This window comes from Dicentrarchus labrax, unplaced genomic scaffold (assembly GCF_905237075.1).
Source record: "Dicentrarchus labrax unplaced genomic scaffold, dlabrax2021, whole genome shotgun sequence".
NCBI lineage: Eukaryota > Metazoa > Chordata > Actinopteri > Moronidae > Dicentrarchus > Dicentrarchus labrax.
This window is the reverse complement of record NW_026136718.1, coordinates 4,132,509-4,154,102: the sequence shown is the minus strand read 5'-3', so window position 1 is coordinate 4,154,102 and position 21,594 is coordinate 4,132,509. Positions and strand designations below refer to the sequence as shown.

The window sequence follows — 21,594 nt, the reverse complement described above, 5'->3', positions numbered from 1 at the left end:
CACAGAACTGAACAAGTATTCCTTTTTGTTTTAGAGAGAACAAGACCCAGTGCTCTTTCAAGTCCCCAAAAACATTCAGACTGGCCCTGTATGATTCTTTGTGAGGCATAAATACATTCTTATCTATGCTCCACATTATGTTGTTGTTTGTATCATGGTGTTATTTGTACCAAGCAGCGAGATATATGAGAGGAAAATTAGCACAGCTATCAGACAGGCTGCCTTCAGAGAGAACGAAGCTGCCGTAAATGAGCTCTTCAATGAGTCGTTTTCAGAGCGCAGTGAAAATTAATAATTAGATGTTCTTTGTGAATTTAAAAAACAGGCTCCATACTGAGTGTGAGGTTGTTTCTGAGGCTGTAAGATCCATGCAATGTATATTTAATACATTCTATTATTTGATGAGGCAGCCAGCACCGTAGCACTGTGCTCTACATGCTTTATGCCGCGCAGACAGAGCGGAGGATTGGTAAAGTCTGCTCACCGAGGTGGAACACAGATTCACCAGATGAGGAGGAGAATGTCTAACTGATGAAAAGATGGGAACAGGAGTGTAATGATTACAGCCAGCTTCTCTTTCAAAATGCCAGCCATATATGGGATATGTGAGCTGAACATGTGTGTGGCTGCAAATACAGATGAGGAAGTGTGGTAAGAGATAAATGTCAGAAGAAGAAGGAACTCAAAGATAAAACTTCCCCTGGCCTCCCTGTGCAGATGACCTTTATGGATTCCTTCTTGTACCCCTCTGGATTGGGTTCCAGCAGCTATTGCATTAAACTTCATAGTCCTTCCCTTGTTCAGCCATTTATCACGCATGACAGACATAACATGACGAAAACAACATAAAAGATGTAACGCACAAGAGAGGGAGACTCGACCCTATGTGTATGTAAAGTTTCAGTTAGCTCTCTGCACAGAAAGAGCCAGAAAACATCCTTCAGAGAAACCAAGAGAGTACCTTTTACTTTTATACTTTGAGTACATTTCAGAGCCTTTACTTTAGCCCCTTTACCTGAGTAAAGAAGTTGTATCTGTACTTTTACTTGGGTAAAAATGGTGTGTTCCACTTCTGGATATAAAATGATGATATAAAAATGTATAGAGACTGCTGTAAGCAAGGTGTTACTAATGGAAAAGTTCTGAATATTGCACTTTCTTGTCGTATCTGAACACTGAAGTGGCCCTCCTATGAGATGACTATACCAGCTGTGGCCCCAAAATAAATTGAGACCCCTGCCATATGCAGATGCATTGTGCAGTATGTATTCATCCTGGTAATTCCTTTACAGCAGGAAGTGGCTTTTTTGGCTTTAAGCGCCACTGAGCAGCTTAAGACTGAACGGAGCCCGCCTCCAACGCTGTATCCAGTTCTCCATGCTGCGCCCCAGGCATGCAATTCTCACTGGATTGAACATGCTCCATCTCGGCGTCCAATATCTAGTTCTTAGTACGTCTATGGTCTTAATGCTGCTTTTGGGGATTCAACATCGCTGATATCTGAGATTCCAATTTTCAAATACATGGTCTCTATAAAAGCACTATGCTGTCATAAGGTTTCGATCAGTTTTAAATGAATTACTGTTATTGTTTTAGGCTAAAGAAGTCATAAAAGATGATATAACAGTACAAAGAATATTGATGTAGCTACTGCTTTATATGGAAATAGAACTGGCAGCTCAATCTCCCCTTGACTTGTATTTCTCTTGAGTTCTCTTGATTTGTGGCCACTACAGGTACCACTCTCTCTCTCTCTCTCTCTCTCTCTCTCTCTCTCTCATACACAGGCAGCACTCGACCCTCAGGAGTCTGCCGAAGCATTAGTCACTGCCAGCTGGCAGGATGGAGTTCTTATCAGGTTTATTGATCAGCATGGGGAAAGATTATAGCCCTGTGTTTGTGTGTGTATGTGAGAGAGACAACTTGAGAGCACTCTGTTGTGCCAACCCAGCACCACGAAGCCTCAAAACGGCGTAATCCACACAGTCATACCGAAAACTAATTACCAAAGCTGCCGCTGACAGCCACAAAATGTTTCACAACAAGAGTTGTACCAAAGCCTTGAGAGCTCCAGGTAATGGCAGGTTATTGATGGATAGATTCAAATATTACCTCCAGCATCTTCAGCAAACCTAACCTGAGTGAGCTTCATCCTCTTTGCTAAAGAAAGCAGCTCTGTTTATTGAATTGTGTTGTAATTCAAAGGAACTGCGCCAACTTAAGCCACTACAAGCTGTAAATCAGCGGCTCTCAAACTTTTTGAGTTTGTATCAACCATTAACGAAATTGGAGGAGTGAGGAGAAAAACAGCCAAACATGAACTCCACTGTGCCCTCATAATAATGTAGGCCATATTATCAGTAAATACCAGCTTTCTGATTGGTTGGAAGGCGTTCATTAACAGAACAGTGGTGGGATATTAAGGCGAAGTTAACCATGGAAGCAGTGCTTTAATGATGTTGGGTTATATAGGGGATAGTAGCCCTCAAATAAGGCACCTAATCTTTAATAATACAAATATAAAGACAGGTTATGATATTAATGCATCCTACCTTGTCTTCCTTTGGTAAGGGTTAACATTATAAGTGAGATAATACAATGTGTGGTAGTGATTTCTCACTAGGGGTGCATGTGTGTGGAAAGATTACAAAAGAAATTGTGATTTGGTAAAAATCTATCCACATATTTGTGCTTTGGGAGGAAAATAAATACACTGGTAGGATTACAAAGGTCTTTGGAAAATGTGTTGTCAGAAAAATCTATAAACTACAAGGCGAACGCAGAAGTAAAAACTGGATAAATGTTTGAAATGTTCGGCTTGTGCCTTTCTTTGAAAGACAAATGAAAACTTTACCAAACCAAAAGGAATAAAGACAGATTAAACCTAAACATCAATCATTCTATAATTACTGTGTCTTATATGAAAAAGAATCCACTTCCACCACTTAATAGAATTAAGGAATATCCCATTTAAAATCCATCAAAACTAATGCCTTTGATACAGGGTGTGTGGATAAAGGAAATAACAAACCAGAAGTGGGAATAATGTTCTCTGCATCTGCCTTGTCTCCATATATCAGGACACCTCGTTGCATATGATTAGTCTCTGAGGGCATACTTTGCTGTAATGTTCCTTCATTGTGATTGATTTACTGTGCACTATATTTTGTGGAAACTATCTTTAAAGATCCCCTCCAGATATGTATTAACACACAAACATATATATATATATAGTCTGCACAGAACAATAAAGTGTGTCTGATGTATTTTTTTCTGCAAAACAAGTATAATTTTCTTAAAAAACTTGTTTCCATATAATATAATATGCATATTTTTCTCATCTCTAAAGTTTTACTGCTGCACATAAGATGTCTCCTCCTTCACTGTAAAGTCTATTCTCAGTGTATGTGCACTTCAGCTTTCTACATCACTCTGTATAAGTTACACACTGGACCAGGACTGCCTTCCAAACTATTTGTGATGTCACAAATCCTGCTCGTAGGCCCCGCCCCTTAAAATCAGATTTCCAATGATCTCAGAGAAACTTTCCACTTTCAGCAGATGAATGTGAAAACAACCTTCTAGTGTCAAACACTGCACAGTCATCATTCAAACATCACACTGTAGAAAACAACTAGAAGAAAAACACATTTTATGTAAAGCTTTCATGGGGAACATTTTCAATTTTGATTTTAGCTGTGGAAACCGTTTGGTGAATCTTCTGTCGACGTCTCATGTACAGTGGCCATCAGAGAAGCCAGTGTGCTGAACATGTTTTGAAGGGAGACAATCCCTCTGAAATGGGACAAAGCCACTGTTGTTTTAAGAGAAACCAGAGGCCACCAGTGATCTTATTTCTTTACAGTTATGAATCCAACGCAAGGTATGCTCACCTGTGTTCCCTTTACAAGAGAGAGCAAGTTACAGAATCTAAGAGAGAAAATAAAATAGTTTTGTTTTATTTCTGTGTTTCTTCCTTTGTTTCCCCCTGGCTCAGATCCGCAGGAAGTGTCAGACATCCCTTGGGTTTTTCCTTCCTTTCCGTTATTCTTCTTCTTCCTGTCTGCCTCTCTTCTCTCTTCTCTCTCTCTCTCTCTCTGTCTCTCTCACACTTTCTCTCTCTCTCTCTCTCTCTCTCTCTCTCTCTCTCTCTCTCTCTCTGTCTCTCTCACACTTTCTCTCTCTCTCTCTCTCTCTCTCTCTGTACCGATGAGTCCCAGACAGTAATTGCTCCCGTCTCTCACAGCCCCAAATGTCTGCTCCTGCCTGACTTTGACTCCTGTTTTTTTGTTGTTTACTCTTGACTGACCAAAAGACAGAATGCGAGTCTTTAGAAAAAAGGCTTTGCTGTGTACGTGTATTTACTGCCTCCTTTGTCCTCACCTCATCCATCCATCCATCCATCCATCCATCCATCCATCTGTCATCTAGGGGGCTATTGCGGCCTCTTAAAGCCCAGACAGGGCCTCCTTTATGGGAGGAGGCTGTCAAAAGAAAGTCCTGCTAAACAGGATGGGAGTGGCAGGATGCACAGACAGACAATCAGACAGACATGCTGTTAACTGAGGCAATGTTAGTCTGTCTGTGCAGCGAAACAAGCCCCAGGGCGCTTTACTGCAAAAACAGTTATTTTAACAAGCCTTTATATTCAGTGTTGTGTTGAACGCTTATTTTTCTTCAGGGAAGAGAAACACGAATCTGTCTGTGAAATATAATTGTTTCATTTGTTTCCAGTGCAAATCAAAATCTTATTTGGTTCATTCTGGGGGAAAGGTTTTTTGTGTTACATGTTTCAAGAAGGCTATATATTAAGCTCTGCCTTTGCATTGCATTCTTTTTTTCATTTCCATTAGACTGGGTTCCCTCAGGGACTGAGTAAGAATAATCAAGTGCCTCACCAAAAACAAAACTAAAAAGCAGCAGCTAATAAATTCCCACACACCTCCAGAGCCACTTTCAGGGAGCAGAGAGCACTTTTTGTTTTAGACACGGAGGAAATCAGATGTTAATTGCTGCAGAACACAGGGCTGGCCTGGTATTTTTACATGTCTGCGCTTCGTTGAAAAGGTCAAGCAGGCTGCACTTAAGAGTACAATCTACACAAACAAACAGTGCTGCTGGTCTCACTTAGTGATTACACAGATGCTCAACAATGGCCCAACGTTACCCCTGAACTCCCAACCTCCAGTCCAGAAACCGAAGCACCCACATCCCTAAAGACAGTTATAAACACGTGTGTGACTTTAACTCATCCACTCAGCTGTGTTGCTGCTTTAATTTGGAGCAGCTTCCTGCAGTGTTGTGGTGTGTACACTTCATGTTCTTTGCCTTTATCTGTGGGTCCAGGCTGAAATACCTACAGGATGTGGACAGGTGTCTGAGGATGTGGATCAGTAAGGTGTCGGGCCACCTCGTGCCACCAGAACAGCTTCAGTGCACCTTGGTATTGATTCTATAATTCTCTGGATCTCTACTGGAGGGATGAACACCAATCTCCCAAAAGATATTCCCTCATTTGGTGATTTGATGATGCGCTGTCTAACTCACCCATAGGTGTTGAGTTGGGTTGAGATCTGTTGACTGCGAGGGCCACAGCAAATGATTCACATCATTTCCATACTCATCAAACCATTCAGTGAGCCAGGAGAGAAATGTTTCAACACAGGATGTTGTATTGATTTGCAGTGATCCTTTTCTCTGAGGGAACAAGTGGACCAGAACCAGGCCATAACACCTGCTCACTGTGGGGGTCAAGCATTCAGGCGTGTACTGTTCTCTTTTACACCACAGATGCACTCGCCCACTTGTCAAGAATATGGTTTCCACATCTCATCGCCAATATGGATTTTGCACCACTGAACTCTCAAATGTGCATTTGTCTTTGTAATGAGGGCTTTATGCACCGCTCCCTCTGAATCAGCTGGGCCTGCTCGGCATTTTATTCATACACAGAGCATGATTGGATGTTAATTATTTAATTGTACCATTCAAAATATGCATTCATTATGTTCCTCCACTCATTTCCTCAAGTCTTCCCTTTATTTGCTCCCCAGTGGATGAATCCAACTCACTTTTGGGAACCCCAGACTTTTCCTGTAGCTCCACCATAAAGCCGTTTTCAGTTATCCAGTGAAATATCTCAACATTTTCTGGACGGACATTAATGGTCCCCAGATAATAAATCTTTATGATTTTGGGGATCCTCTGACTTTTTCCTCTTGTGCCACCATCCGGATGACATTTTTGGTTTTCAGTGAAATGTCTCTTCAACGATTCCCCCTCAGAATGAACTCTGATCACCATTATCAGGTCAAAATTGCCCAATACTTCAGTTTATGACTAAATGGCTACAGCACATACGTCTCAGCTGTACTTTGTGTAATAAAATGATAGCATGCTAACATACCTAACGATGATGGTGAAGGATTGGCGAGCCGCCATGCTCATCAGGTGACATACAGAAAGCTTTTTTTTAAAAAGCTTTATTTTTTTAGTCGCAGTTTGGTTGTGTTTTGGCAACAAGACTATTTGGTTAAGTTCAGGAGAATGTCATGGGTTGGGTTAAAATAGACCCTTTAACAACGTTAACCACAAATTAGAGCGTGGGCTCCTGGCCAATCCCAGTGCTTGAATGCTACACAGGGTGTGTCTTTGGGATCCATAAGAACGCGGTCACTGAGCCTTTAGCATGGCTGTGGACTTGTGTTATAGGTTAATGTTCCGCGTCTGTTTCTTTTAAGGTCTCTTTTCTCTCTCGTAAGCACTTTGTAACTACTGTTTTTAAAAGTTCTATATAAAGCTAATTACTCACCGGAATATTTAAACGTGTATTTCAGAATATATATTCCAAAGGAGACGTTTCATAGTAGACTGAACATCAAATAGTGTCCTAAATGTAACGTCCATACGGTCCGTGAAATGCTGGTCTGAGGTCAATGAAGTGAAGTGGACACATTCTTCAGTTGGGCCCCAAACATGGACAACCACACTGCAGCGGAGTGTGCCTCTTCATCCAGACTATGATGATACTTTTTATAGGATGATATGGAAAAAGTGCTTTTCAGTTTTTCCCTCACTGTGAGTCTACTCACCACAGCGCCCTCTATTTATGACCGCATACATCTCTTACTTTAGACATTAGAAATAAAGTGTGTAGGCTGTCTTTATGATTTGAAACCTTCACCCTACAGTTACCCTCCTCTATAGTACTACAAGAATACATTTGCCCAGACTAGGCTAAACAGTTCCATCTACTGGTCAACCAAAGTCATTACATCTTTAAAAAAGTGACCCCATAACCCAGAATAACATTAATTTTGAAAATGAATATTCATTAATTCTAAAGTGATTAGTAACCAGTAGGCTAAGTGAAGTTCATTATTCATTCTAATTCAAAAATTGATTTTTTTCGAAGAAACAAAGAACCACAGAGTGGAGTCAAAAATGATCTTTGAGCTTCCACTTTTAAGCTATGATGACATTCTATACCTGAGAAATGTGTCTGTGATATTTCAGCGATATGGAGGTGAATGGTTTGTTTGTGGTAGAGCATAAATTATTAATAATAATGTATAATCTAATCTAATCTAAAATAAAATAATATAATATGATATAATATAATATAATATAATATAATATAATATAATATAATATAATACAGTGTTTATTTGTGTTTTGCAGGGTGTGATTCCGTGTTCAACCCGTCCATGTTTCCGAATCCTCCCACCTGTTCGCAGACCACCAGGTGAGTGAAACTGAAACTGTGAACTGAACTTTAAACAGATTCAGTTTGCAGCACAGTGAACACAACAGTGCGCCATCTTTGTTTGTAGGGGGTGATATTGTTTTGGGAAATGGCCAAGAGGGTTTTCATCATGACACAAACACAAACAAACTTTCAGTACAGTCAGGTTGTATTCATTCATTCAGCATCATATCCACAGCCTGGAATTCTTTTAAAAGGTTGGGAATTATTCCAGGAAAAGGAAAATCTGCAACATTTCCATTTCCATTTACTAAGGTGTGTTGGAATGTGGTTTGACTTTAGTCTAGGTAAACACTGATTGTATTAAATGTACCAATGCTGTCACAATTAGCTCATCATATCTGATCATTAAGTTCTAGATTGATGTGCAAGTCTCATTGTATTCCTACACACTGATAAAGCAACAGGAACACAGTTTGAATGATGTAACTGGGCAGAAATGTTTAGTATAGAGGATAAACTGTGCAGTGTAAGTACTGACCCAGGCTTTCTTTGAGCACCAAGTGTCTAACTGACCATTTAAAGTTACCTGTAAAATCTAAAAGAGGGAGCTTTTATTGTGTTCATTCAGTGTATTATAAACTACATTCAAAAGAAATCAAACCTGCTGGCATCATGTGGTGCACTGCAGAATCTAATGTGATTAAACTGCGTTACCTCTGTAGGCCTTTTTGAGATGAAGTGAGCAGCACGCACAGAGAACAATTACATACAACAGTAAAGTTAATAGATAAAAAGTAAATAGAGATACACGGTTTACGCTCACAGTCTCTCACTGAATGCATTGTCTGTTTTCTGAAGGCTTAACCTCAGACATTTGCAAATTGTATTTAACTTGTTTACAGCAGCCTGCAGTCTTTTTCTTGTTTATAAGGGTCATATATCTATATTTCTGCCCTCTGAAGTTGTTTATAATGCAGCCATACAAACAGAGCAGTACACAGGGTACCTTAAAGCAACAAAACAAACTGTATTAGTTCAGTGCAGTTTCATATAATGAAGATTATATCACATAAAGACCTTTATTATGACCAATGGAGAGAAAGTGGGGGCTCCTTGCTGTGCAGGTATTAGAAGCTGTTTCACTACTTGATGCACACGTTATCTGCTGTCTCTCTGTCCTGCAACAGTGGCTCAGGCGCTGTCACTGTGAACCTGAACCAGCGCAGCCCAGCTCCTCAGGGACCCAGTCACCATCCCATGTGGCCACAGCTACAGTTTGAGCTGCCCGACAGACCACAGGGACCGCCAGCGAGTCTGCAGCTGTGACAGTGCAGAGCCAGCTTCAGTATGGGTGCTGCGAGCCCCTCTGCTCCTCCTTTTGACCCTGCCTTTAATGTGTCCATGGTCCACCCTGAGAGGACTAATGGAGAGGTGAGGACACTTCTAGTAACCTTGATTCCTAAAGGTTTATTAAGGTAACGTTTTTGTTGACACATGGTTTTATTCTGTGTCTTGTTGCTGTTTCTGAGGGTTCTGTGGGAAACATGGAGACATCTTGCAGAGCAAATCAAAGAGAGGCAGAAACAAAGTGTGCAGATATGGAGTTGTTTTATGAGCTTGTTTTATTCCCTAAAATATTTATGTATTGCCACCATAGGGTTGTGTCATCATGGTCTTTGTGTCAGTGTGTGTGTGCTGACACACCCTCAAGAACACAGTAACAGAAAAACAACAAAAAGGTCCTCCTTTACTGAAATGGTTCCATCACATTGTGGACCAGCACACTGCATATTAATGCCACTAGAGCTGAAATCATAAGTAGATTAATCAGTTAGTCAATTGAAAGTAAATTAACTGGCAACAAACTTCAATATAATTTAATTCCTTTCATAATCATACTTACTACTGTACATAGAGTAAAACAGACTTTGTAATAAAAGTAGAGTATGAAACATACCAGTCAGTGAAAGACACCACAATGGACAACTTAATGATGTGACAGACATTATTATGATTTTATTGCTGAAATGTAAATCCTACCTGTCTATAGACATCCTCTTATTCAGGATAGAGTCAAACTTAATAAATTGTTCTCCACTTTCTGAGTACAGTGTCTCTGGAGCTCTGCTCTCCTGCAGCCACAAACACACCAGCCGATTAGGCTCCTTTCTTCTGTTTCATTGTATTGTTTTATTCGATTTTATCCTCAGGGATCATCCAACGAGTGCAGACTGGGACACAACTCTCCGTCTTCCTTCTGCCATGGAAACGAGGTGCAGGCGGTGGAGGTTCCACCCAGCTCGACGTCCTGCAGGATCAAACTGTTCCTGGACCACCAGGGTCCGCTGTGCTTCTATAAAGGTGATACCCAGAGGAGTCTGCCTACTACACCTACTTCAACCAGCCACACTACCCCACAGTGTCCACCTTCTGAACCAGGACCTGAGGGAGCATCTGAACATCTGCCTGCTATTAGGTCAGTAAATCTGAGCAATTTTTAATGTTACTCAGAAAAATGATTCAGGTACTAACTTTAGCATTTCTGTTACATCTGCCAGTGAATGTTTCCCAATAAAAAATAAAAAATAAAATATATATATATATATATATATATATAGTGTAGTGTCGTTTATTATAGATCATTTCTAATTGCCATTTTTATTGTTTTTGTAACCTGAATTTAAATATATTTTTGCTTTATATAGGATTTGTGCTTTTATAGCCTCAGAAGTGAGCTGTCAGTCAGGCTCTAGTACTGACAGTGTTCCTGCACTGATAGCTAGTTGGATATACTGTATATTATCAGTGAGGGCTGGTAATACCTCAGGGACTGATGTGCTTTTGCCAGGATCAGACTACATGACATCAGTCCATTAAGCTGTCATTTTATCCTGCGTAGTAGGGACAACAACCAATGTTATGTCGGTTATATGTTCTCTACTAGTTGGACATTTCTAACATTATTTGGTCACCATGGTTAACATTCAGGTGTCTGCGAACGCTGTCAGCTGAAGTACCTCCACTGAAAGGGGCCATTACAACTGCAGTGTCACGTAGTCTGATCCCTGCAGTGTTCAGCATACTGTAGATAGTTATAGTTTTGAAATATATAGCTGAGATTTCTGCCTCCACCCCAATAGTACAGGAAAATGAATTTTGTTTGTGGCGCTGATAACATAAAAATGAAAACAGAAAACTGACAGCACCTCTTTGCAAAAACAATGTCCCTGCTTCTCTAACCAATCCATAAACCTTTTCACTGGAACTACTTTCTACAGGAGGAAACTGTCAGTAACCAGGTCGTTGTTTTTGTAAAGACTTGCTGTTGAATTTTTAAATGGTGTCCAACCACAAACTAAAGGTCCTTTCACTTCCATTGTTTTGAGTAAGAAGTAAACGTCTAAACATCTGGGTGCCTCGTCGATCAGTTCATGATCCTTACAAACTTAGGACAAGAACACTACATTTGTTTCCATCTTCTGAAATCATACTCCATGAGACATTAGCTTCAGTGCAAGAGTTGGATTTTATTATTATTAACCGTTGACATAATCAGCAGAGAAACAAAGCGTTTACGAAAGACACAAAGACACACTGGAATCAGATCTTGTTGAAAGCTGCTACGTCGACACTCTGGATCTGAAACAGAGCAAAAGGAACGGGGTTATTCTCCAGGCTCCCTCTCACCTGGGGAACGGTACTCTGATTTCTGTTGGACAGTAACTAGACAATCCTTTGTTTCAGCCTCATTATGACCACATGATGGCAGCAACATGCTGGCAGTGACTGAGAAGAAGATTCACTGACTTGTACCAGTTAATGACACTTTGAGACTATTAGAATAATGTTAACTGAATGTCTTCTGATTTGTGTAAAATGTACACAAAAAACTAAATAGGCCTAAACACTGAATTTGTTTACTCATTCCCATTGGTCAGTGAAATGGCAGACTACTTTTTAAGACTTGCAGATTCCCTGTTAAATCACAAATATTAAGATAGTTGATTCCAGATGTTTAAAAAGTGTGAGTGCGTGTGAGCCCTTTGCAGGAGTGTGTATTGCACAGTACTTACATAGTCTTCAAACTTGGTGATTTCTTCCTCCAACATGTCTGTTCCCACCTTGTCGTCCTCCACCACACATGCGATCTGGAGCTTCTTGATGCCGTAACCCACAGGAACCAGTTTGGACGTGCCCCATAACAGACCGTCGGCTTGCACCGAGCGCACGCACTCCTCCAGCTTCGCCATGTCGGTTTCATCATCCCACTAAAAAAAAGGCAGGGGAAGAAAGCTGTCGGTCTCAAACTTATACATAAAAAATGTATTCAGCTGGTATTTATTCATATTTTCAGACTCTGATGAATGTGGAGTAAATCAGGACTCACAGGTTTGACATCCAATAAGATGGAGGACTTGGCGATGATGCCGGGCTTCTTGGCCTTCTTCTCTGCGTACTCTTTCAATCTCTGCTCTTTGAGTTTCTCTGCCTCTTCATCATCATCACTACCAAACAGGTCAATATCATCATCATCGTCGTCCTCCTCCTCCTCTTCCTCTTTTACGGGGGCGGAGGTCTTCTGCTGGACGGTAGTGCCCTGAACAGAGTAAAAAAGAACCACATGCTCACACGGAGGTGGTGACGTACTGGAGCTACGATAAAACTGAAACACAAGATGACAGAGTTGATAAAAGCGGTTGATATGAACTCACATTAGTGTAGGGAACTGAAGGAGTGGGAGCCGGGGTCACAGCCGCGGGAGACTTCTCCAGAACGGCCACACGACATTCCAGTTTGGAAAGAGCAACCCTCAAGTCATCGACCACTAAAGAAACAGGACCAGAGTCAGTGAGTGTTGTGTACAGGAAGGGAACACATACAAAAATAAATCAACATGTATCCTGACAGGAGACACTGAAATTAAACAACAAGCTACAACAATTCATTGTCTAGTTGAGGAGTATTTTTTGTAGTTTGTTGGTCATATAAAATGAGCAGTTTTTAGACATCAAGTCGGCTCAGGTTACGTCTGATGACCATTTGTCAGCCTTAACTGTGGATGGACAGACTGAACAGGTGATTAGGGCTCCAATTAATTATGCAACAAATATTTTCATTGATCTAACGTCCTCAATTAATCAATTATTTAGTATATAAAATATTAGAAAATAAGGACAAATCATCCTCATAAGCTGCATGCCAGAGGAGTCGTCTTGCAATTGCAGACTTTGATTACTAACAGTTTAAAAAAAATTATTGTTTATAATAATTATAAAGAAAAACTGAAAAAAACACTTGTATTATAAAATCTGAATGTTTGACAAATTGCTTAAAATTGTTATTTGTCAAATAAAAAAACCAAAAGTAATTGTGACAGCACTACATTTGATTATTCTGAATTGCTAATGGTGGCTTATGTAACACCCACACAGTCCCTGAGCACACTGAACTAGCCTCCACACAGGTAAACAAAACAAATGCATTAATATTTGATCGACGTCAAACCAACCCACCTTTGTGTAAGCTATGGTTCTCCAGCTCCAGGCTCTTAATGCGGGAGACGATTTCTCCTTGATCAGCTGCACTGCTGCTGCTCTGCACAGTAAAGACACAAAGACAGAGTTTACTGAGGGCAACAACTAATGGCCAAACCACAGTGTTAGTCCTTTCATCAAACCCCGTGAAGCAGACCTTGTATGTGAACACACGACACACAGCCAGCGTCCATCTCAGCAGCAGAAACACAGGAGCTGTAGATGGAGCCTGATAGAAAGTGATAAGCAGCTACTTGGTCTGCAACACTCCACACAAAAATATCTACAAGCGGAGGTAAAGGCTGAACTCAGATGAACTCAAACTCAAGCGGGGGGGATGTCAGCGAGGGGCTTCCAGGGACACACAAGCCTTGGCGGCACTTACTAGCTGGGACTGTTGGCTGGAAGGTTGAGCAGACCCTCTGCTACACAATGTATTCTTCAGCTGGGGGGGGAGGAATTTAAAGCATGAAAAAGGGAGGGATGGAGGAACAGAACAGAAGCTGAAGGAGGAGTGTGAAACAGAAAGCAAACTGATGAAGACCCCGTAGGGCTGGGAGGTTTTGGAACATGGCAGAATAAAGGCAGCTACTGTATGTCCATACTTATACTCATGTCTCTGTAGAGGAAGGTTTGTATGGCTTCAGCTGAACACCAAGCTTCTACTTAAACTATTTTTTATCAGCAACACAATTACACAATTTGGTTAAACCTGTCAGCAGGGGAACCATGAAAAGAAAACCTCCAAAAACTTAACTGAATAAAAAAAATAATGGGATTTTAGAGATACAAAACATGATTTAAGGCACTGGGATATCTTCCTAAATGTTACGACTCAAGAGGTGCAGGAATTACATCAGTCCTGCAATTAGGGGAACAATACGAACTTAAAACCTACCACTTCAGCTGGCAATTCACTTTATTTTAGTCACTTATTTCATGTAATTATATTGTAAAATGTTTGTATTTTATTTTTATTCCTTTTTTTCTTTTATTTTAATTTAGCCTTTTCTTCTATATATATATATATATATATAAGTTTCTAGTCTAGCTTGTATTAAATTATTTTATTGTTACAGCTCTTCAATCTATTTTATTGTTATTTTTTCTTTGTTGTATCGTTTTTTTCTATTCCATCAAGTTTGTATTCCCCTCTACTTCAGCCTAGACTTGGTCTGTCTTATTATCAGCTTGTCAGTCATTTTAAAGGACTTTGAACTGCACTAATTTGTATGAAAGGGGCTATACAAAATATACAAATAAAGTTGGATTAAAAGTCATTACAATCAGCAAAGCACACTATGCTGAGCAATCAGAAAGAATGTGCCTTTCACTGAAGGTTTCTCATCGTGTTTCATTAATCCGATTTTCAGGCCACATAATAGTGACATGTCAATGTGTGTACAAGAGGTGTGACCTTGGCTTATTTGGGGCTGCAGTTTGCTCAGACTACATGTTCAGTACTGTGGAGATAAGAGGCAGAGTCGGCCCACAGCGTGTACTTACTCCTGCTAGAGATTTCTGGATGTTCTCTCGGGCCCGAGCGATGTCTTGCAGAATGGTGTTAGCTCCAACATCCTTAAAGAAAAATAATAGGTGTCAATGTAGATCCATCCTTTACTTTATTCATCCTTTGCAAAGTTTCAGTAACACTAATATTGAGAGACTCAACAGATTCAATGCGTCTTTGTAAGCTATATTTATTTTCAGCCTTGTACAGCCCTCTTCATCATATCATCACAAAGTGCTTATGGCAGAGTGGATAGACTGCACCAAGTTTTTAAATCTGGTAAATGTAATATCAATACAAAAGAGAACTTCAAGAATGAACACAAATACGGTACCTGTGATGGTTGTGAGGAGCCGTTCATTCGCTCATAGAAGCGTCTCTCTGCCTCGTCATAGCGAGGTTTGTCAAACCAGATCTTCTCCTGGGCCAGAAAGTCCACGGAACTCATGTTTCTATAGACGAGGAGCGAGGAAGGACAAGAGAGGGATATATGAACACGACACAGGAGGTCAGGGAAAAAAGGAAAACATAAATCTGTATTACTACTCATAATAATTATGCTTAAAATCACTTTATATGTGATTTATATTAAATACATCTTACATTTTTCATCATAAAATGACTTATTTAATGTATTCTTTTATCTACACTCCCCACAAACAGACCACCCCAACGCAACTGTGCAACAGAAACGTTAAAATGGAGTTCAATTGGCAAAACGCAACAATGGCTCATACAAAAACAGTCATTCAGGAAATGCTGAAACAGACCTCAAGGTATAAAGAATCGACAAATGAAAAAGCAAGATGGACAATGAAAAAGAATAATGTTCACGCACTCAAAAAACAATGGGCGGAAACACATGATTACGTAAAGAAAAACAATGAAAGGTAAAACTGAAACATCTGGAGCAGCTCCATTCTCCCGGTTTGGTCATACTTGTCCCTCATTGGGGCGGGGGAGGTAACCGATGGCGCTTCTGGCCGCCGGCCCTTCTTCGCCACCGCAGCTTCACTCCCACTGTAACCATGGAAACGGCTCTCTGCAGCATCATACCGCCATTTGTCCAACCACACCCGCTCGTTGTCCGGGTGCGCGAAGTAGCAAACTCCGGCCCCCGAATCCTCTTCCTTCTCTAGGACCTCGGCTGGCTCCTCTTCCTCCTGAATAGGGAGCAGAGCGTGGAAGACTTCTGCTTTACCCTGCGGGACCACCCGTTTTTCCTCCACCGCCACTTCCTCATCTTCTTCCTCCTCCTCTTCTACAAGGCTTTGAGGGTGGTCGCTACTTCTGGAAGTGGAGGCGGAGCTGCAGCGTTTGGAGGAATTGTTACCGTACAGATTCTGGTAGAAGGCTGCCTCGGCGCGGTCATACAGCGGTTTCTCCAGCCACACATCTCTCAGCAGCTCCACGGGGATGCGGGGCAGTCCGTTAATCGACTGTCGATTGGTTGGTGTGACAGCTGCTTGTTGGGCGACAGGGGTGGCAGGAGTCGGGGCTAGAGACTGATATCCTTCATCGGGCGTTCTGGGTGCAATGGCGCGGTTGGGCTGGGCTGGGATGTCTAGAGAATTTGGAATGGACGGCATGGATGCTTCTACGAAGCGGCGTTCTGCTTGGTCAAAGGTCGTCTTGTTCACCCACACGGCCTGGACGACATGGTGGCAGGCCACCTGATCACCATGGTGGCACACCTGTCCTGAGGAAGATGGAGCCACAGTGGGCGGAGACTTTGAATGTTTCCCTGGGGCTGGAGGTGACCGGTTTGACTTGGTGGTCCCATTGGAGGAGCTCGCCAACCAACACTGGTAGAGGCTCTCGGCTCGCTCATAGATGCCGCGTTCAAACCACACACTAGCACACTCAGACTGCAGGCCAATGAGCCCAGCACGGGGGTCAGGCGGCTGGCTGGTCCTTTTGTCTGGCTTCTCTTCACTCTTGGTCTTAATGTCCACCTTCCCCTCAGCACGACTCTCGGGATTGGATGAACGTTTCTTGCGACGGCGGCTTTTTCCGCTGCGCTTTCCATCTCCGTTCAAGCTGCCGCTCTCTGGGGACGATGACGCCGTCTCTCCGTTTCTTTGACCTGATTCAGCCTTCTTCCTACACCCCAGTGCTGCATTTGCGGACCGGTCCACCTGACAATTGCTGGGAGGCTGATCATGCTCTGACTGATCCACTGCAGAGCACTGGGGGATCTTCTTAGACATCATCTTTGATCCGTTGCAGGAAAAAAAAACAGAAGAGAATAACAGGTACAGGCTTTTGGATTAGTTAGAGAGACACAGGAAGGTTAAAAGATACAAAAGGGATTGATCTATTAGACTCAGTACTACAAACAAACTGACTTTGTTATAGAGTTGTATGTATGATAATACACCACAAAATAGAGTCTACGATTCAGTCCCAGAGAAACGCAAGAAGCATGCAGGAAACAAGAAGAAAACCATGCAGATGAACAGAAGTGTTTAGTGAATGGAATCAACTTCATTGAGATTTGTCAAGTGTCAGTATAAAAGTAAAGAATCCTAATGAACCTAAGCTCACATGGTATAAACTCAGGAATTTAAGTAAGGGACAATCAACACTGACTTTCATGCTTTGATAGACTAACAGCATGAAAGTCAGTGTTAATGCCAGATGGAGGTTGTCTAAATGAAGCCAAAAATGTAAAATGCGAGTTCGGATCTGAGCTGCAGTTCCTGCTACATGTTGATTTCCCAAACAGACAAGCAACACTTACACTTTACACACTACCAGCACTGCTGGTAGACATGACTCGGGTTTGCCTTAGTGGAACTTGCTGACAATGATTGCTTTTAAGTACAGTTATTGAAATGAAAACATACACACAGCTATTGAGCTATATTTAGCCAGACAGCAAAACTCACATATCATCATGCAATGTATTTGTGTCCAGCTTGTTCTATATGCTTTTAAAGTGACACAGTAGAGTTCTGCAGTGCCATTATAACACTATAGCCCCTCGTTATCACGCTCATCCTGTGAAGGCATTTACCAAAAGGTACATTCAGTCAATGTCTGTGAATACTAATGCAAGCAGCATAATGTGTTCTGTTTAATTATGTTTTCATAAGATGCATTTAAGTATTATGGCTTTCCAACATTATAATGTAATGTTAACTGGTGCCTTATGTCTAACCAACACATAATTTCGAACCATTTTCCCCATAACTTTGTTGTAAACTCTTCTCGGTCAAATTTTTTTTAAATTTTGAACTCTACAAATGTGGCACAAGACTTGACGAACCTTGACACAATCACACAAGGACACACAAAAAGGAAAAAGGATGTGACAAATCAAAAGGCAAAACATTGGAGCTTGGGATTATAAATAAATAAAAAAAAGAGTAAAACCACATGCTAACCTTGATGGATCTTTGAAAAGCACTGACACCATGCACCATGCAAGAAAACTCATTATCAGTACTGGCATTGAGGTTATGCTCTTTTTAAAAAAAAAAAATTTAAAAAATCCAGACATAGCTCAAGCCATGCCATTTTTATGACGTTACATTATTCTGTTGTAATACAGGAAATGCATTCCCTTAATGTTTCACCATGTGGATGTTAGTAATATTGGCGAACACTATTGCACCACTGACATGGACGTGGGACTGTTTTGGGAAGGCATTTCCTGCTTCATGTTTATTAGAAAAAGCTCTTGACTCACCTTCCTCGGTAAAAGGCGTTGAGCTTATACTAGTATGAAAATCAAATGCTCAACACGTTCTTTTCATCCAGTTAACCGCAAGCCATTAAGAAAAGAAATTGAACAATCACCACCTTGCAAAAACAATGAAGCTGATACGTAAGGGTTTGGACAAAGGGCAAAACGAAAACTCAAAAAACAGGGAGGTAAATGTCAGCGTTATACAGAATACTCACTTGTCAAATTCTGAATGCAAGATGAGGGGAAAGAAGCTACGTGTTAAAGATTTCTCTAAATGAATACCTCTGATATCAAGCAAGAACTTCAAGCAACAACTTGGATGCATCCCAAAGCTTCCTCCCTCCCTCCCCCCTACTTTATCTGCTTTTCTCCTCCCTTCAAATGGAAGCCCCCAGGGACAGCTTAGTTTCCTCGCCATCATCAAAAATAAACATTTCCTGTTAAAAAATTGTCCTACCAAAACCCTTCAACCCAATTAGCCAATCAAGCACATTAGGGGTGTTGTTAAAACGGTGATAACAGCGCTCTTGTATGCCGACTGGTAGCCATGCTGGCAGCTGCACATGCATGCATGTTGCCAGATCTCTCTGCCACATTTCATAATTTCTTGTGTTTTCTTTATGGGGGGTTATTTTTATGACGCACCCCTTCTGATGCAGCTCTATTGACAACCAGTGTATGAACTGTTTTAGATAGACTACACCAAAACCAACAATGTGGTCAATACTTCGCAACTCCTCTAATCTAAGCTGGGCCTTGTAGGTTTTAACAAATGCTATTCAAAAACAGAAGGAAACAATGGACTATTTTAAGCAGCGTATTAATACACATTTGGCGCTCTAGTAAGTATTTCTGGCAGCAGGACGGTGTACGTGGGGATTGACTAAAAATAAACCACAGTGTCCATGTTAATTGTTATAAAAGGAACAAGTTTGACAACAATTGAGCTGTTCGGCACAGATACATTACATTAGGCTTACACTGTTGGCAGCAGGGATGCACAATATGATAAAACCATCATATTGCAATTACTGTGACAGATATTAAGTCACGATTAGTGTGGGAATTTAAAATCATGATGATGTGAAATTAGATACCAGCGTATCTCTGCAGCACTACAGTACTTCATTATAATGCCGTCTAGTCCCACATTTTACCTTTAACCCCCAAAAAAAATGCAGCTTCTGTGATTTACTTTTTGCATTTTCTGTAATATTTTGATTAATTGTGCATCCCTAGTTGCCAGCATACATATACAAATACATATCCTTTAAGTGCTCACATGAATATCTGCAATGTCATCATCATATAACCCGTGTCAAGTGTCCACAATCAATGATGCCAATGTAAAAGATTCCCATCCCCACAAGGAGATCAACTGCAGGGTCAGATGCATTACAACACCCCAGGAAGGGGTGGGGTACAGTGATTTACTCAAGGGCGCTTCAGCAAGACAGATGCTTCATTTACCATTAATATAGTAATTTTATTGTATTTAAAGTTGAAATAAAATACTCATACATCCTCAAGCACAAACCTGAAAAGTGTATCAGTTTAGGTTTAATAAAATAACAGCATCCTCTTTAAAAAAAATAAAAAATAAATAAACTTTACACTTGAAAACTTTCACTAAAAAAGGTCACCAATGTATCATGAAGGAAAGTCTGTCGTACAAGATGTTACACAATAAAAGAGAGAGGCACTAACATCAGCTCCCTGCTAACCTCAACATTAGCCATCTGTCATGCTCAAGTAGCTCGGATAAAACAGTAGGCGGTTAGCATTTCATTTAAAAGACCCCAAAACAACTCCGGTTCTTTTTAAAATGTCCCCACTACAGCTTTCGTTGTTTCCATTCGGTCGTGTATATAAAATGTCAGACTGTAACAGCGGCCATTGGAGCCGGTGTCCAGCCGGCGTGACATCCGCGTTAGCACTAGCAGCTAGCCGGTGGCTAGCGTCGGCTAACACACGCCGAGCCCCCCTGCGGGCTGCTCCCCCCCCGCTCAATGTTCATTCATTCCCGCAAAATGTCTTTAAAATGAACCCCCGCATTAATCCCCGCACTGAAAACCCCCGGCTGTCAGTCAGCGTCAGCGTTACTTACTGCTGTTTTCTCTTTAGTGAGTCCTGTCGGTGCGGAACCAGGCCGGTGGATAAAACGTGTGCTTCTCCAGCCGTGAGTGACAACGAGGAGGAGGAGGAGGAGGAGGAGGAGGAAGCAAGGAGCAGCGGGGGTTGCGTGATCTTAGACGGGAGGGGGAGGGGGGAGGGGGGGGTATTATGAATCATTAATGTTGCCCCATGTTTAATATCATGTATAGTTGACCCTCAGTGATGAGGTAATGTACATTAGTAGGGGACCTCCAGGAGTTAAAGTGAGTTTAAAGCTGCAGTTTATATATATAAAGAAAAAACTTTTTGTCATATTTTTCTTTATATCCTGATGGTTTTATATGAGACAGATAATCTGTGAACAAATCTGGTTCCTCTGGCTCCTCACTGTGCTCCTAAAATGACCAATCAGAGGCGAGATAGATAGTTGATTGCTGAGTCACATTCCCAGGATGGATGAGATTCAACAATCAGCTAAAACATATCCATATAGTTTATTGCAAATGCCATTAGGAGCACTAGAACGAGCCAGAGGGGGAAAAAAAAGTTACCTACAGCAGCTTTAAAAGACGTCTTCATGCACTTTCAACCTTTGTCCTAGTATAACCAGCTTTTACTGTTTATGACATCTTATGTGTTGCTGTAAAACTTCACACATTTCCCCAACTCTTCAACCCAGTAATGTGACAGACAAAACAACGGCAAGAAAAAAACTCTTGGCCCATGATTTCCCTTGAAATAGAAATCAAATTCTCTTCTGTTTCAGAATGTTTTCAGAAATTACATTTTGAAACCTTTGAAGCTTTTGTTTTTGCTCATGTTTGCATAAGAATATTCTTCTCTTTATGGATATAAACGAGTGAAAATAATATTTAGTAGCAGTTGTGGAGATCATATCATACCTCATTACATGATGCTTGGGCTCACTCTATAGGTTGATACAGAAACGTGGTGAGATTAGGACTGTAACTAAGAATTATGTTCATTATTAGTAAATCTTCCAGTTATTTTCTGGATAAATCAATTAAATGTT

At 41.0% G+C, this 21,594-nt stretch overlaps 1 protein-coding gene across 5 annotated transcripts; it reads right to left on the bottom strand.

Moving 5' to 3' along the window:
- Positions 1 to 11,215: 11,215 nt before the first annotated feature.
- Positions 11,216 to 20,753, bottom strand: LOC127349895 (elongation factor 1-delta). 5 transcript variants are annotated; one of them, XM_051375961.1, is made up of 11 exons: positions 20,554 to 20,630; positions 18,447 to 18,671; positions 15,692 to 16,965; positions 15,087 to 15,204; positions 14,749 to 14,820; positions 13,628 to 13,687; positions 13,222 to 13,303; positions 12,421 to 12,533; positions 12,096 to 12,305; positions 11,782 to 11,976; positions 11,216 to 11,347 (listed from the first exon to the last, which is right to left on the bottom strand). In XM_051375961.1, the coding sequence occupies exons 3-11, from the start codon at positions 16,963 to 16,965 to the stop codon at positions 11,309 to 11,311; spliced, it is 2,163 nt and encodes a 720-aa protein (XP_051231921.1). In that variant the 5' UTR covers positions 18,447 to 18,671; positions 20,554 to 20,630; the 3' UTR covers positions 11,216 to 11,308. The 5 variants fall into 5 exon arrangements, with proteins under 5 accessions (XP_051231921.1, XP_051231920.1, XP_051231923.1 ...); XM_051375960.1 differs by having other exon boundaries at positions 15,692 to 18,671; XM_051375963.1 differs by lacking the exons at positions 15,692 to 16,965; positions 18,447 to 18,671 and having other exon boundaries at positions 20,554 to 20,753.
- Between the last annotated feature and the right edge of the window lie 841 nt (positions 20,754 to 21,594).

What these genes read in the sequence shown, in the direction of transcription:
- LOC127349895 (XM_051375960.1), bottom strand. Translation starts at nt 16,965, where the DNA reads ATGATGTCTAAGAAGATCCCCCAGTGCTCTGCAGTGGATCAGTCAGAG. An exon ending in CCCGCCCCAATGAGGGACAA is followed by an intron (nt 15,205 to 15,691) that starts GTATGACCAAAC and finishes CCTCGTCTATAG; the next exon opens with AAACATGAGTTCCGTGGACT. An exon ending in TCCAGAAATCTCTAGCAGGA is followed by an intron (nt 13,688 to 14,748) that starts GTAAGTACACGC and finishes CTCCCCCCCCAG; the next exon opens with CTGAAGAATACATTGTGTAG.